Genomic DNA, 16,072 nt, shown 5'->3' with positions numbered 1-16,072 from the left:
TGGACAGTCAAGAACCGAGTTATTCTCTATACCTTTCTAGAAGCGCCACAAGGTCACTCACTTCTGCTTCTCTCTGTGTATTTGCTCCTAAAATTCTGCACCCAGTTCCAGTATGTGTGTGACTGGGGGAGGGGTTCCCCACACCAAGCAATTCTCTGCAACACCAGCTGGGCGTCCTACCATTCGACTCAATTCCAACACATCTACCCGGAGAGAGCATCGGATTCCACAGGTTGGAGGGCTCAGTCCCACAAGACTACCCTCCACTTCTGATGCCAATCACGAGTCCAGGTTGTCACCCGTGCTTCTGACTGACCAGCTACAGATTGGAGGTTCCTACAACCCCTCCTTGGGTTTGATTAATTTGCTAGAGAAGCTCATATAACTCATGAGGAAACTCATTTTCTCACTGAATTACTGGTTTATCACAAAGGATATTAAAGAATACAAATCAACAGCCAGATGAAGAGATACACAGGTGAGGTCCTGAACAAAGGAGCTTCTGCTCCTGTGGAATTTGGGGCCCACGGCAGTGGCACATGGAAGCATTCTGGTTCCCCAACCTGGAAGCTCTCCAAACCCAGTCCTTTTGGGTTTTTATGGAGGCTTCATTACATAGGCATGATTGATGGACTGACCAGATGTCAGGGGTGGGACTGAAAGTTCCAACCCTCTAATCACCTGGTTGGGTCCCTTGGCAACCAGCTTTCTCCCTCGCTTTATTAACATAACAAAAGACAACTTGATCACTCTCATCACTTAGAAAATTCCCAGGGTTTTAGGAGCTCTGCACTAAGAAGGGAAAACCAAATATGTATTTATTAAAAAATCACCTTTTCCCCTTTCTCCTCTCCTCTTCTCTCTCTCTCGCTCTCTCTCTCGCTCTCGCTCTCGCTCTGTCTCTCTGTCTCTCTGTCTCTCTCTCCCCAGATCAGATGTTTTCTATTTATTTGTGAATATGGTAGAGAATGGCCAGACCTGCCCTGGCTCTACATGGTCCAAAACCAGCTAACCAGAAAGCCAGAGTCTGTGGTTCCAGTTCCAAATCCTTGAAGAATATGAATATTCATGTTAATCAGCCCCAGCTAGAGGGGTGTAGTCCATAATAAATGCAAACACGGAAGCCAGGCCAGCTCTTTTTAGAAGGTAATGAGTAATTCAAAGGAGGGCACGTCAGCCATCCAGACACACCATGAGGAGTTGAGAACACCATTTTCTATTCTACTCACTAAGCCCTTTCTATTTCCCTTCTACATTCTCTCACCTTGCCCCACCGCCACCATCATCTAATTCAATATGAACAGGACCCCAAGTGGGTGCTGGAACCAGGGTGGTAGGACCCCTAGGAAACCAACCAGCTTTTCCTAGGTAACACCATCCCACAATGGTGTTCCCTTCAGGTGCTCAGTGCCAGAGGCCAGGACTCATGAGGGACACATGCTGAATAACCTGGAGGGACTGTGTGTGACTGCAGTGCCCTCCTGGCTCAGGAATACGCAAGAACCGGTGGGGAAAAAATAGCCCACAAGACGCTGTTCCAAAACAGAGATCCTTGTTTTTACAGAAGAGCAAGTTTCCCCAGAAGGCATATTTCATATCCACAAATACAAATGTCTGTTGGGTTTTTGACTGTCTTAGCAGCTGGTTGACTGAGTTGTCGGTACAGCTGAGCAGGGACGTCTTCTGGATACTCGTGATGCCCTCATTGGCAACCAAGTTGGAAGTCTCAGATGTTTAGACAGGGCTGCCAATTTCATAGGTCTTTCCTTGGGGCTCACGGAATGTGAGAGCTGGGCAGCTGGGCACACACGAGAAACACAGTTCTCTGTTGTCTGTCCCATAACCTCCTGACAGAACAGTGCTGGCCCTCTCAAGCCAGTAAGTGCCCTTCCCCTGCCTAAACTGGGAAGTGCCAATCCTAAAAACCACAGCCCCGTGACGGCAAGATTCAGGGGACCTAAGATCCAGTGTCTGTTCCCCCACTGAAAAACCATGTGTCCTCAGGAAAGAGATTTTATCTCACTGTGTCTCAATTTCCCCATCTGTAAAATGGGATGATAATACCTATACTCTCTCTGACCGACCAGGCTAATGTAAGGAGGAAAGGAAAGGAAAGAGCTTCAGTCAGAGGCTCACTTCTCAAACTTTTTTTTTTTCTATTGGATCTTTCTCATTTAGTCATTGATGGGCCCACGCACATCCTGGTTCGAGATGTCTCCGACACTGTAGCCTTCGTGGAGTGGACCCCACCTCGAGCCAAAGTCGATTTCATTCTCTTGAAGTACGGCTTGGTGGGCGGGGAAGGCGGGAAGACCACCTTCCGACTGCAGCCTCCCCTGAGCCAGTACTCGGTACAGGCCCTGCGGCCCGGCTCCCAATACGAGGTGTGGGTCAGCGCAGTCCGTGGAACCAACGAGAGCGAGTCCACCACCACCCAGTTCATAACAGGTGAGGCTGTAGGTGGGGTGGGGCAGGGGCGGGGAGCAGAGCCTGAGGAGGGGAGAGGGTGCTGAGCCAGCTGGTATCCTCATGGCAAGAGGGGCATCCAGGGAGAGAGATGACGTGTGCTTGGGCATCCACGTATCACAGACACTGCAAGAAGGAAGCGAGGGGTTTCAGGGCATCCTGGTGAGGTCACATCTCAGGGCAGAGGAGCGCACAGCACCAGTGGATGGGAGAGCTGGGTTCCTGTCCTACCTCTGCTACCAGCCAGATCTGTGACTTGACAGAAGTCTCTTCCCCTCAGGTTTCAGGTTTCTCCTTTATAAAATGAAAAGTTTGTCCTGAAGTCACTTGACATCCCCATCGCTAGCCCAAAGGGAAATTTTGTGAGGGTTCAGTACCCCTTCCTGGAGTCACTTTATTGCAATTTGCCGGAAATGGCTGTAATGACTGCATAAATCCACAGTGACTACACCAGCACAATGGCGCCCCTTGGAGTTGTGCAAAGCCGGGCCTGCGTGCCTGGAAGCAGGCCTTCCACCTGAGAGTCTGTGACTCATCCTGCCGTTTGCGGGCACCGGCAAGAAGGCTAATGTAGACCCGGCTCCAATAGTCGGGAAAGGCCAGACCTCACGACCTGCTCCCTGGCTCTCTAGGAGCCCATCAGGCCAACCAGCTAGTGGACAGGAAGGTCAGGCACCATCCAAAGACAGGCTCCCTGGCACTCTCACTGGGTGATTGGGGGCTGTGATCCGACAGTGAGTCTCTGTCTAACCCAGATACCCAGTCTCGGCCTCTCTGCCCTGTTGGGGGGCAGCAGGGGGGTGGTCACACATCAAGGAATGTCTCCGACAACTCCCCAGTTGTTGCAGAGATCAAAGGAAACTGCCGGCTTCTGTAAGATCTAAGAACCAGCATCTCCTGATGGGGTAAAGTAGGAGAATCACTAATTCAGGCATCCTACATTGAGTGGTGGCCTAAGCGTCTGTTACGGGATGGGGTAAGCCAGCCAAGGGGCTGCAGGGAGGTTCAATAAACAGCACCATTACCCTCCACCTGTGTTTAAAATCAGCTGATAAATAAGGCAAAGAGTAAGACAGATGGAGGCCAAAATATCCCCTAGATTGGAGCATGTAGCTTAGTGTTGGATGGGCTCGCCAACGGATGAACCCTGTGGACCTGGGCAAGACCCCCATCTGGCAGAAGCTGTGGGGCTACGCAGGTTAGGGCTTACAGCACAGAGGAACAAGCAGAGGCCGATCCCCATGTGCAGACGGCTCCCATGAGAGAGGGTAGCAGGAGGGCCGTGCCCAGGCCTGCCACAAAACTCACCATGGAAGCAAGTCCGTCTTCCCCAGCAGAAGAAAGAGGGAGGCCGGGAATCTCATAACGGGTTTCCCTCCACCCCAAAGGAAACATTCCCTGTTACAAGGGAGCAAGCATGGACACTGACGAACCAGAGACGGCAGCTTGATTCTGAAAGAGGCCCTCTCAGGTTTGCTCTCCAGCCCCTGTGTTAGACTCCACCCCAGCCACGGGTCGCTGGTCAGATGTTTTACTGAACACACGTTGGGATCCCCAGTGACTGTGCATATGTCTTTAAAATAAAGGGACTACATTCTGCCCATTTCTCTTGCCGTCTTTTCCCACACTGAACCAAAACTGCTCAGGGCCTCACACACAAGCTCCCTTCTTGGTGAATTCAAGGTCAGCCCTGCCCACCCCCCAGCCTTTGCACCCCCAGGACACGGTCTGCTCTGGTGCTGGGACCTCCTGAGGGCCATGAGTCCTGCATTCTTTTTTAATTTCAACACAGTTTTTGTGTGAAAAGTGGTTTCTTTGTGCTTTACTCAGATAAGGAGTTTGAAGAGGCAGAAAATGAGACAAGAGCTCTCCAGCAGCAGGACGGAAAGCATAATTCTTGATGTTTACGTCAACGAGATGGAAGCAGGACTGGCTGGTGGCCCAGGAAAATTCCAATCAAGACAATTACATTCTGCCTCCTAGAAGCTCCCCCGGAGTTTCCGATCGTTGCGTGATTCTCTGTTTGCGGTTGCCTGGAGGATGCGCAGCTGCTAGGTGGCTACCTTCTGCAGGCAGCAGCAGCCCGTACCTCCAAGCTGCCCCCCTCTGCCCGAAGCGGATGAGGGGGCAACAGGGGTGGGGTGCGTTGCCGCGGACAGCTGTGCAGCCCAGCTCTCAAGGCCTGGGGTTGGCAGGTGCTGGTTGAATGAGGAGAAGGTGCCTGGACCCTCACGGCAGGGCCCTCAGTCATTTCAGAGCTCTGCTTAAACTCAAATTAGCCAAAGTGCTTTTCCAGGTGATGGCTTCAACACTAGGAGCGCACTAATTGCACAGGCAATTAAAACGGGGATTTGCTTCCTGCGTGGTGAGCAGATCTGTCTGGGTCTTAGAGCCGCTCGGAAAAAGGAAAGCACCGATGGAAGCCCACTAAGGCCAATGGTTAGAGAGAAGGCCGCCCAGGGAAACCCGGAGGCCAGTCTCCCGAACCTCCCTGCCCTCCGTAGCTCTGGTTGCAGTTGCCCTCACGGGGGCATTCCCGGGACTCTTTTGGTGGATCCTTTGGCAAACCGCAGGAGAGAAGCACGGAACAGATTCTCCCTCACAGCCCTTGGAAGGGAGCCAACACGCTGATCTCAGACTTCCAGTTTGTGAGACGATACATTTCTATCCTTGAAGCCACCCAGTGTGTGGCCCTTGGTGGTGGCAGCCCCAGGAAACGCAACAAAGGCCCAAGTCACAACAGCTGGAGCTCCCACCTGCTGGGCAGGGACTGTACTCCGGGATTCTCCAGGAAATGCCTCCACAAGTTCAACCTGGATGGCCCTTGTCAGCCAGCCAAGACCAGCTGCCCTCAGTCAAAGCTGTTCTTGTCCCTGTACCACCTGGCCCCAAGCATCCTCAAAGTCCCCAGCTGGAATATTTAACAAGACTTTCCCAAAGGCTTTGAGGGAGCAGACAAGACAGAGAACTGCCAGTACCCATCCAGCCACTTCACATGTGCTTAATGAACACCTAGTAGGTGCCAAGCACTGTCCTAGGCAGTGAGGATGCAGAATGAACAAGACAGATAAGATCCCAGTTCACAGGAGTTACATTCCAGGGGGGGAAACTAAATAAGGAAGAAGGAAAGAAACATATGGGATCATTTCAATCACGAGGATTATGCTAAAAAAATGAAATGGATGATACAGAGGGAGTAGTCAGAAAGGCCTCTCTGAGGAGCTAAAGTTTTAACCAAGACCTAAGTGACCTCAGTCATGTGAGGGTCTGGGGAAGAGCGTTCCAGGCAAACATACCAACCAGTGCAAAAGCCCTGGGGTGAGAATAAGCTTGCTGTGATTCAGGAATAGGAGAAAGGCAGTGCAGCTGGAGCACGGTGAGTAAGCGTAGAATGTTCCAAGGTGCCACCTGAGAAGCAGGCAGGGCCAGATCACGTAGAGCCCTGCCACGATTAGGAGTTCGTAATAGGAAGCCGCGGAAAGTTTTCAGCAGAACTGCTTGATTTAATTTATGTTTTAGAGGTGAGAGTCCACAGCCGCAGCCTCTCCACAGGGCCCCCACTGGACACCTGGCTTTACCTTGCCCCTAGCTTGCTGGTGTGTTGCAGAGACCAGCACAGCTCCCACTTGCCAGGGTGCCCTTCAGCTGCGCCTCCTAGAGGTCAGGCTTCAAGACCTAGGGGGAGCAAACCATTTCACTCCACCCCAGTCCTAAGACACCTGCCTTCTCCAGCCCTCATTCTCAGGATTGATCTCCTTGGGGATCATTGACATTGGAAATGTCCAGTCCCTTCAGAGGAAACACTGCTGCCTATCCACAGGGCACAGGTCCTAAGGCCAAAAAAGCAAAAAACAAATCCATAGTCTAACAAACATTTCCCAGGTCTGAGGTCTTTAGTTGTGAAGAGCAGTAGGTAAATACAAGACTCAACCTGAACCTTAAGTGAATCTCTTTTTGCTCCAGTTCCATTCAGGCCACACACCCCCCAAGCCCCACCCAGTCCTTTGCCAGCCTCTCCTCCCACGTGAGATTTAGGGATCTGCAGCCCAGAGCATTCCTCCTACATACCCCTCTACTCAAGCTCCTCTTTCCATCCAACTGCTCGAGAAATCCCACACACAGCACGTGGATAATGCACAGTTTCCAGCATGCTAAACCCACACTGAGTAAGGAAACGTTTCTCAGAAAAATAAGCTGCAGAGGCATAAATCTGCTAAAAGATTCACCCAATTTACATCACTAAACAGAACACTTCTCACCCTGCAGCAGCTGCACTCAGATTGATTCACAACAGTCCCATCTTCTGAAAGAACAATCGGTGGAGACTTGCCTGGCGTTTGCAAATTAAAACAGTCCACTTGAGGTTTTCCCAGAACAAATGGCTGGTCCACTCCAAAGTTAAATTCAAGTCTCAAAGTCAAGACCTATTTGGAACTTTTTAAGTGGCAGGTTGTCAAGACAGCACCTTCTTATCCTGTAAGTTATGTTGTTTCTGCTCAAATAAGCCTGAAGAGATGATCAGTCCTGGAAGAGAGAACCAGCCCCCCACAACTGCAGAAAAGACCCCAATGCCAATGGTCTTTTCATTGTTGTGGAATTCTTGGAACCCCAAGGAGCAAGCATTGGGGGCGCCAGATTGTTGGAACTCAGGGAGAGCTTTGGAGGCACCAGGAAGCCAGCCCAGGACTTGGGCACCTAATTTTGTACCAGGCACCATGCTACTCACTTCTACATGCATTGTCTAATTTGTACAACTCCCTGAAAAGGCAGTATTATTAGCCCATTTTACAGATGTGGCCATCAAGACCCAGCGAGATGAAGACTTGCCCACGGTCCCATTACAATAAGAGTTGGAGGTAGGGCTCAAACTGGGACCTGGCTCTAAAGCTGACTGATTTCCAATACATCACATCCCCTCTCTACATGCAAAACTTTCAACAGTGTCTATGCAAGTAAATCCAGGGGAAGGCATCTTATACTTCAAAATCTTGCAGTCAATCCTCTGCTTTCTGCTCAGTGATCAAATTTGAAATTATTTCATCTTAATCACTTGGATGCCATCTCTGATTTCCACTTTCCAGGGTTTCTCTTGCTTAGTCTCAACCTTATGATACTAACTGGTTCATTCTTCAATTTCTAGAACACCACTAGAACTCCTGAATGGGAATGGGGGACGTGTGAAGTGTGTTGATATCTAACTCCCGAGTAAAACTCTCCAACCTGCCCACGTAATCTGTCATGGCCAACCTGGCAGACCAAAAGCTGAGGGGCAGCCCCTGGGTTCACTCAAACATGAGGCAGAGGGTCATGGACTCTCACCCCAAAGCCTGTTCAAGTTCAAGATGCATGACAAATGCACATTATCCCGTGTGATGTTGGTGATGTCTGGAATTTTTTAGAGATTGACGCCCCCAAGAACCTGCGGCTTGGTTCCCGCACAGCAACCAGCCTTGACCTTGAGTGGGACAACAGTGAAGCAGAGGTTCAGGAGTACAAGATTGTGTACAGCACCTTGGCAGGCGAGCAGTACCATGAGCTGTTGGTCCCCAAGAGCATCGGTCCAACCACCAGAGCCACACTCACAGGTAAGTAAGGTCCTGGGGGCATGGCAGTTCCTGAGTCCATACCCTCCCAGCTCTCTCCCCGGCTATCCAACCCCACATCCAACTGTCGCCAAATCCCATTGACTTAATCCCTAAAGTACCTATCACATACGTCTGCTGTTCTCCATTGTACTGCCATCACCTGGTCTAAGCTACTACCCTATCTTGTCTTCGCCACTGCGATAACCTCCCCACTTTCTCTCCCCTCTGCTCTCCTCTCCTCTTCACTCCATCAGTTATCTTTTCAAAATACATTTCCAGGGCTTCCCTGGTGGCGCAGTGGTTGAGAGTCCACCTGCCGATGCAGGGGACACGGGTTCGTGCCCCGGTCCGGGAAGATCCCACATGCCGTGGAGCGGCTGGGCCTGTGAGCCATGGCCACTGAGCCTGCGCGTCCGGAGCCCGTGCTCCGCAATGGGAGAAGCCGCGACAGTGAGAGGCCCGCGTACCGCAAAAAAAAAAAAAAAAAAATTACATTTCTGATTATGCCATCCCATTTTGCAGCCATTTCAGGGATTCCGACTGCTCTTGGGATAAACTCCAAACCCCTGCACGGCCTTGGTTTCCTTACCATCTTCTCCAGTCTCCTCTCCCTCCCGCGTTCCCTGGTGCCCCCTGTGCTCCAGGCGCACAAGTCTACTTTTTTCAGTTCCTCAAACACCTTCTCCCTCCTGCCACAGTGCTTGGCACGTGCTGTTCCCTCTACCTGCCAGCCTCTCCCACCACCCTCTTTACCTCGTGACGTCTGCTTCCCTTCCAGCTCTCAGTTCACCTGTCACTTCTCTGGAACCCTCCCTGGTCCCCAGGCGAGGTCAGGTCATCCTGTCTGGCAGCCTCATCTTACTGGTTACCACTCACAGCACTCCTCAAGTTATCACTGTACGCTTGTGGGTGTGATTATTGGATTGTCAGTCTCCATCTTAGACTAAACTCTGTGAAAGGGGGACCATATTTGGTTTCACTCATCATGACTCCCCAGCGTTCAGCACAGCATCTAGCACTTACAGGTCCTGGATAAGTGATGAACGAATGAATAAACGCATGCATGAATGATGAGAGAAACTGCACATGTTCACTATGACTGGGGCATAGGCTACAAGAGGCCAGTGATAAGGTAAGAGCCGGTTATGCCTTATGTACCCTATAAAGAGTGTGAGTGGAGGGTTGTTGAAAGGTCTGAAATAAGATGATGCAATGACCAGATTTGGGCAGCTACAGTGTGGAGAACAGACAGGAGGAGGACAAGGCCAAAGGCAGGGAGAGGTCAGGCGGCTGCACGGAGTCAAAGAGAGAGAGAATGGTGGTATGAACTAAGACGATGACCCAGGTCACCATGACGCCTGGCTGGGGAGCATTCAGGGTCCCCATGAGGATGTGGCGTCCAACCAGTGCTCCTCCTGGGGCCTTAGACACACCCGCCAGGAAAACCTACCTGCTGGACTTTGCTGAAAGGTAGATGGCTGGAAATGTGGGGCACAGTTTTCAGATGGAGACTGTGCAAAGCAGCCATGGACCAGGGGCCACCAGTATGCTCGCAGAGACTTTGTTTATCCTGTGTCTTGGCTTCTTGCAAAAGCATTAGTAGACAAGAGATCCACACAGAAGAGTGCGTACAGTAAACAAGGGCAGTATAATCAAATCTGTTTTCCTCCTGAACTGAAATCCCAGACCACATTGCCAAATGAGGCCAGTTAAAGTAAATATAATAAATGTTTTTTCCAAACAGACGCACTCCTCAAACACAGCAAGGAGATGGAAAGATATGCTGACCAAGCAGGTTAACGGGGGTGAATTAAACATAGCAGGAACAGACCATCTGGCACAGAGCCTTTACAGAGAGCTGGAGACATTCACAAAAATTAAGCTAAACAAAAACCCCTGCAGTGATACAGGAGGGAACTGGTTCTAGGCGCAGCCCATCTCTGCCCAGAGCTGCAGGCTGCTTTGGCAATTAGCAATTTTACAAAGATGATGGCTAGTTGTTTGGATGGAGGACACACTTTAAAATCATGAGATATAGAGAAGAACTCAGTCACATCCTACTAATAATCATCCTATTATTTCCCATTACCGGGGGCGGGGGGCGGGGAAGAAGATTCTACATCCATTTGATCATCTCTGTTATTCCAGGCACCTTCACATAGTTTTAGCTTATTTAATCTTCACAACAACAACTCATGAGGGACAGGTGAACTAAAATATTGCCTGCCGCATCAGCAAACAAAGGATGTCACAGCCATCAGCCATCACATCATAGGCGCCCCAGTCAGCATCTCCATTTTACGGATGAGGAAATTGAGACTCAGGGATTTTGGAAACTTGCCCGAGTTCACAAAGCTAGCAAGGGGGCTGTGACTCAAAGGCAGTTCTGAATTCTAGTCAAAAGTCCCCATCCCTTTTCATGGCTGCTCCTACTAAAGAAGTAACATGAAAGGAACAGTCAAATCTTGCAGACTTACAAGGAATGGAAAGGTTATTAGTGAGGAGTGAGCTCAGATAGGTTGATTTTTTTTATATTTGAATTGGGCTTATGAAATAAAATTATAAATATATATTACACATAATTATCCCAGGGAGCTCACTGCTGGGAAGATTTATAAAGGCAAATAGCCTTATGTGATTTAAAAAGAGATTATAGGAATGTAAGGAAATCAAGTATATCTGTACTTGCTGAGATGCAGATTACAAGGATTGCTGGCACTCTCGCTGTGGTAGCTGGGGAAAAAGAAGGAAGGACCTGGAAGGAAGGAAGCCAAAAAGAGCGAGAAGTTTGACCCCAGCTCTAAATAGTTGTGTTTTCTCCCTCATTCTCCAACTTGGATGCTAAAGAGGAGAGTTTTTTCAGCTTCCGAGACTTGTTTTTGTTTTGGGGGGTTTTGTTTGTTTGTTTTTAGTTCCAAACAAGTTATTTGCTTGTATATATAAAACAAGACCCTGGACTCAGTGGGAAGGGCATTCCAGGCTCATCTGAAGCAATTCCTCCCTGGCCAGAAAGAGTATGAAGGACTAGAAACTTCAGCTGTCCCCACCTTCCTTATCTCCAGTCAAAAATAACTGCAACCTTAGCAAGAAGGTACCATTCTCTCTTGTCTCAGTTTTATTTGAATGCTCGGTCCTGTGGGACATGTTAAGAGCTGGGACTCTAGACTCTGTATCTAGGCCCAGTTACTCACTGTGGGATTTGGAGCCATTGACTCGACCTTTCTAAGCCTCTGTTTCATCATTGGTAAAAGGGGAATAATGCCACTTACCTCATAGTGTTTGAAGGGGCTTTAATGAGATCGTGTACTGAAGGAGTTTAAGACCATTCTTCTAACATAGCAAAGTATTCAATACGTGGATGATGGTGATGATGATGGTGGGGGGAAGGAGGGGCAGGAGAGGAGGAGAAATAAGGAGGCAGAGGAGAAGGTCTGTGAGCTAAAGGATGCTTTGGGACGATCCCCTGTAATAAGTGTGGCACAGAGTGGAGACCCTGCTTCTCAAAGTGGGGTCCAGTGGCAAGGGCATCCCCCCAGGAGATGTCAGAGCCCTCTCCCCCTAGATCTGTGGAATCAGAGCCTGCATTTTACAAGCCCCTCGGGGGATTTGTGTGCACATTAATGGTCAAGAAGCACTCACTTAGAGCATGGTTTCTGAAGTCACCCACTCAGGCTTGAGACCAACTTCACTGATGTGCATCTCTGGGCAAATTTCTTCAATTTCTGTGCTTCCGCTTCCTGGTCTGAAGGACATCATGTCTACCTCATAGGTTGTTGGGAGGATTCAATGAACTCATATATATTTATATATCTGAGCACTGGTACATAGAAAACCTTCAATAGCCATTTGACCTTTTATTGTTTTTAATTCCTACAAAACTCAGCCTGGATCTCTGGCAACCTGGCCTCTCCCAGGCAGAACTTCACAGACCCTTTATTCTCACAGCCAGCTGACTCCAAGTCCTTCAAGTCCTATGGAATCTGTACTGGATACTCCTTGCAGAAGCCCTTGTCTCTGCAGCCGCCACCTACCCCTTCGCTGTGGAATGCAAGCCCTTCCTGACTCTGGGGCTCAGAGTCACACGGCGGGCTCACCGCACCCCACTGCATCCTCCATCATGTACCTCCCCCTTTGCAACACAGAGACCAGGCTGGGGCACAGAATACCAAACATTTCTTTTCCATTATTCTCTCTAGGCAATGCCCAGCAAATTCCCTCTGGAGTGTGAATTTGTTTCTCAACAACAGACTCGGTGTCTGCAATGATTTTTTTCTCTGCTCTGGTGGCTTCTGCGTCCCTAATGATAAAGTCTTTTTTTAGGCTCAGCCTCTCAGCCTGGACCATGTCTGCTTGGCCTGTGAACCATATCTGGAGTCCCAAAGGGGTCCCCGAGTGTTATGTACCTTACAGGCTCACCAAGGGCCCTCTAGGTTAGAACCAGAAGCATGTACCAGGAACTGGCACCATCACTGTTTTCTGAGTAGCAGTGAAAAACCATAAACCATACAGAAAACTCCTAGTGGAGGGACAGAGGGAGGAAGGGAGGGAGGAGGAAAGGAAGGAAATTTTCATTCTTTGACTGGAATTTGATTCAAAAAACAAACAAAAAACCAAAACCCTGCCTGTGACCAACGCAAATTATAAACACTGCCCTGGTCTCTGTCGGAGGGGACTCCACTAACCTGTCATCAGAAAAGCCTGTGGCTTCGGTGTTTTGCGAACAGGGGAAAGGGGTTTGTCTTCAGTCATCTACGTCTCTTGCCTGGTCCTCCCTCAGGAACAGAAGCCCACACTTGAGGACCAGGAGAAGGGCAAAAGGAACTGGCCCGTATGGCCACGTGAGCACTGGGCTCTAACCCCGCTCCGGGGCCCGGTCATCACGTCCCTCACCCACTCGATGGGGCGCCTCCTACACACCTCTTGATGATGCTTCCCAACCAGCTGCCTCTCTGCACAGCGACTACCCGGATCTCCAGTCAACAAGGTGCTAATCAGAAAACTCATCACCAGGGCTTAGGAAGCCCAGAGGCTTGAAGATTCCTACAGACTTCATGGTGCAACAATGGATCGCAAGAAAACAAAGACCTGCAGCCAGCCACACACGACACCCCCCAACACACACTCACTCACACACGCACACTTGCACAAGGCTGATGTGTGCAAGCATGCCCCAGTCAGGCCCTGTGAATTGCCACCTTCCAGGCCTCTGGTTGCTGGGGACAGGAAACCAAGGCCTCTACCAAATCCCTCATCGTCTCCTTGGGGCTCAAATGGAGATCTCGTGGTGAGAAGGTGGGCTCCGCGAGGTGCTTGTCCACGGGAAGATGTTCCATGAAGAAATCCGAGACCCCCAGAGGAGTCCAGCTAGCAAATCAGCGCTGACCGAGGCACTTGACGTTCACTTCACCCTGTCTGCACTCCCTGACATGCCAGGGCACAAGCTCCGGACCGAGTGCCAGACCTTCAATGCCCTGCAGGCTCCTCTGAGGAGGAGGAGTCAGGCAATGGGCCCGGGGCCTGGGCCAGATGGTGCTCATCCTGCTTTGGGCGAAGTCACAGTGACCCCAAGTGGTCACTTTGGTAAGGCACCCTCTGAGCACAGCGCCACCTTCCAGGGGCTGCAGAGACCTAAGCAGAAGAGAGGAGATAAGGGGCAGTGGCTTCCACGCCGTCCTCCTCCTCACAGCTGGCATGTAAGGGCATCTGTCCCCTTATTTGCATTAAAGGGCTTGCATTAGCGCAAGGGAACCAAGAGTAAAGCCAGGTGGGAATTTTTCCGTTTCTGCTTTGACTTCTTCAGCAGCGAATGCTTGTTTACAGCAAACACCCGGACATGGGATGTTCCTGTAGGACAGGGGGTGAAGACCCATGTTCCTCATTAATCCCACTGGCAACAAGAAAGTTGCATCTGAAAACAGTCCTTGGTGTTATGATTTTCTTTTTAAATATAAGTTTGTAGGACCAGTCCCTTCCTTAAAGTCAACATAGAGTCTTCTCTTGATGCTCGAACATCATCCCCACCCAAAAAGTGGGGAGATGTCCTCCAAAGCCTGACTCATTCAGGGAACCCTGGAGAAGCACCTGCCATTCCCCGAGAATATCAGAATGCGGAGCCTGGGAGCTTACATCTCAGTACATTGAAAAGTAGATTGTTGCCTATCTGGTATGATTTTAGGGGTTCCCAGAAGATTCTCTGTCTCCAAATATCTCCCCATCTATGAAACGTCTGGTACCCAAATTCCCTGCTGGAAATTTCCCTATGAGGGGCCCTACATTAGGTCCCTGGTTTTCATGAGTTCTTTTACCAGATATACCTTTGCATATGTTACTCCCTCAGCCTGCCCTTTCCCCAACCAAATGTCCCCTGATCCTTCAAAATCCAGCTCAGGTATTCTCTCATAGAAGTCTTCCCAACACCACCATTGCCCCCGCCATGCTGCTTCTACGCATCATTGTTTTTTTCACTATACGACATACTGAATTAAAATATTAAAAAAATCAAATCCCTTGACCCAAAGACCTAAGAGTCTACTGAGGAGACCAGCAAGAAAGCTAACAATAACAACATAATAGCATGATTGTGATAAAAACTAAGAGACTGACTGCAAGCTCCTTGGGAACAGGGTCATCAGTTTGCCCCTCCCTTTGAAGGCAGATGTCCTTCAAATGCACTGGAGCAGCGATCCCCAACCTTTTTGGCACCAGCGACCAGTTTCGTGGAAGGCAGTGTTTCCAAGGACGATGGGTGGGGGGGATGGTGCAGGCGGTAATGCGAGCGATGGGGAGCGATGGGGAGCCGCAGATGACGCCTCGCTGGCTCGCCCGCCGCTCACCTCCTGCTGTGCGGCCCGGGTCCTAACAGGCCGCAGACCAGTAGGGGTCTGCAGCCCAGGGGTTGGGGACCCCTGCACTAGAGACAACCAAACCCCCAACCCCAGTTTGGTAGACTTGAACTTCACAGATATTCTGGAGATGAGTCCAGGGATTCAGAGACGGAAAGGGTCCATCTTTCTGCATGGCCATCTGAACCTAATCAAGCCTGCAGACCCCAGGTGTATTGTTTATGTTTCTGCTGGCAAGACACAGCAATCTCAGTTTCCTGGGCCTCCTTCTCCCACTGTTTTCCTGCTAGCAGCAGGAAGCATGAAGAATAGGTTTCCTAACAGAGGGAAGTGAGTCATCCTGTCTTTATCACCCACCCACAGTCCTTGCAGTGCAGGTGAGAAGCTGCTAGTTCCTCTTGCTCTCTAGCTCTAATTAATCTCTTCCTGCTCACTATGTCCCATCCTACCGATCAGAAAATTCCACACCTCCGTTGTCCCTCAACCTTTCCTAATCTTGGCTAGCTTTCAAGGTTCAAGTCCCTTCTCTAGAAAGCCTTCTCTGGCTACTCCAGCCCATGCTGATCTCATCCCCACTCTGAAATGGTTTTCTTAGTTAGCAGCCCATGGTGTAGTGCAAAATCACCTTCAAATTCCAATGTGCTTACTCCACTCCCCTCTCCTAGCCTGTAAGACTCTTAGGGACAGGGACCATGCTATGATGTGTCAGAAAGAACAATGAACCTGGGTTCTAAACCCAGTTTTATTGTATATTATCTCTGTGACCTTGGTAAAGAAATGGACTTCTCTGATCCTCTGTTTACCCATGAGTAAGGCCCTCTGGCAGAGCTGCAGGGGAAAACGAGGTAACAGGTATGAATCGCTAAGAAACTAAAGTTAATAATAGACCTCCTGGCCACCAGACACTTAAAATTCTCTTTTGATTTTCATCCCTCCTTTCTTCCCTCTCTTTTTTCTTCATTATTCTTCTAGATTACTGCATGCAGCTCATTGCTTGGCATATTATGGGTACTCAGTAAGTAATTAATTTCCTTCTTCAGTACAGATTTCTTTTTATCTCATTAAGGACGAGGGTGATTCCATTCAGCTCACCCTGGCATCCCCAGTATACAACCCTGTGCCTGGCACAAAGGACACCCTCAGTAATGTCTGTTGAGTGAATGAACTGTGTGCTTTGGG

The 16,072-nt window shown here is 49.8% G+C and overlaps 1 protein-coding gene across 1 annotated transcript in view; it reads left to right on the top strand.

Annotated features, from left to right (window-relative positions):
• TNR (tenascin R) overlaps positions 1-16,072 on the top strand; it is an 83,376-nt gene that overhangs the window by 19,818 nt on the left and 47,486 nt on the right. Inside the window, exons 6-7 of the mRNA XM_060009700.1 lie at positions 2,179-2,448; positions 7,866-8,051. Coding sequence (XP_059865683.1) covers positions 2,179-2,448; positions 7,866-8,051 — 456 coding nt within the window. The remainder of the gene's footprint in view (positions 1-2,178; positions 2,449-7,865; positions 8,052-16,072) is intronic.

Source organism: Delphinus delphis, chromosome 1 (genome assembly GCF_949987515.2).
Source record: "Delphinus delphis chromosome 1, mDelDel1.2, whole genome shotgun sequence".
Lineage (NCBI taxonomy): Eukaryota > Metazoa > Chordata > Mammalia > Artiodactyla > Delphinidae > Delphinus > Delphinus delphis.
This window is presented reverse-complemented; position numbering and strand designations above follow the sequence as displayed.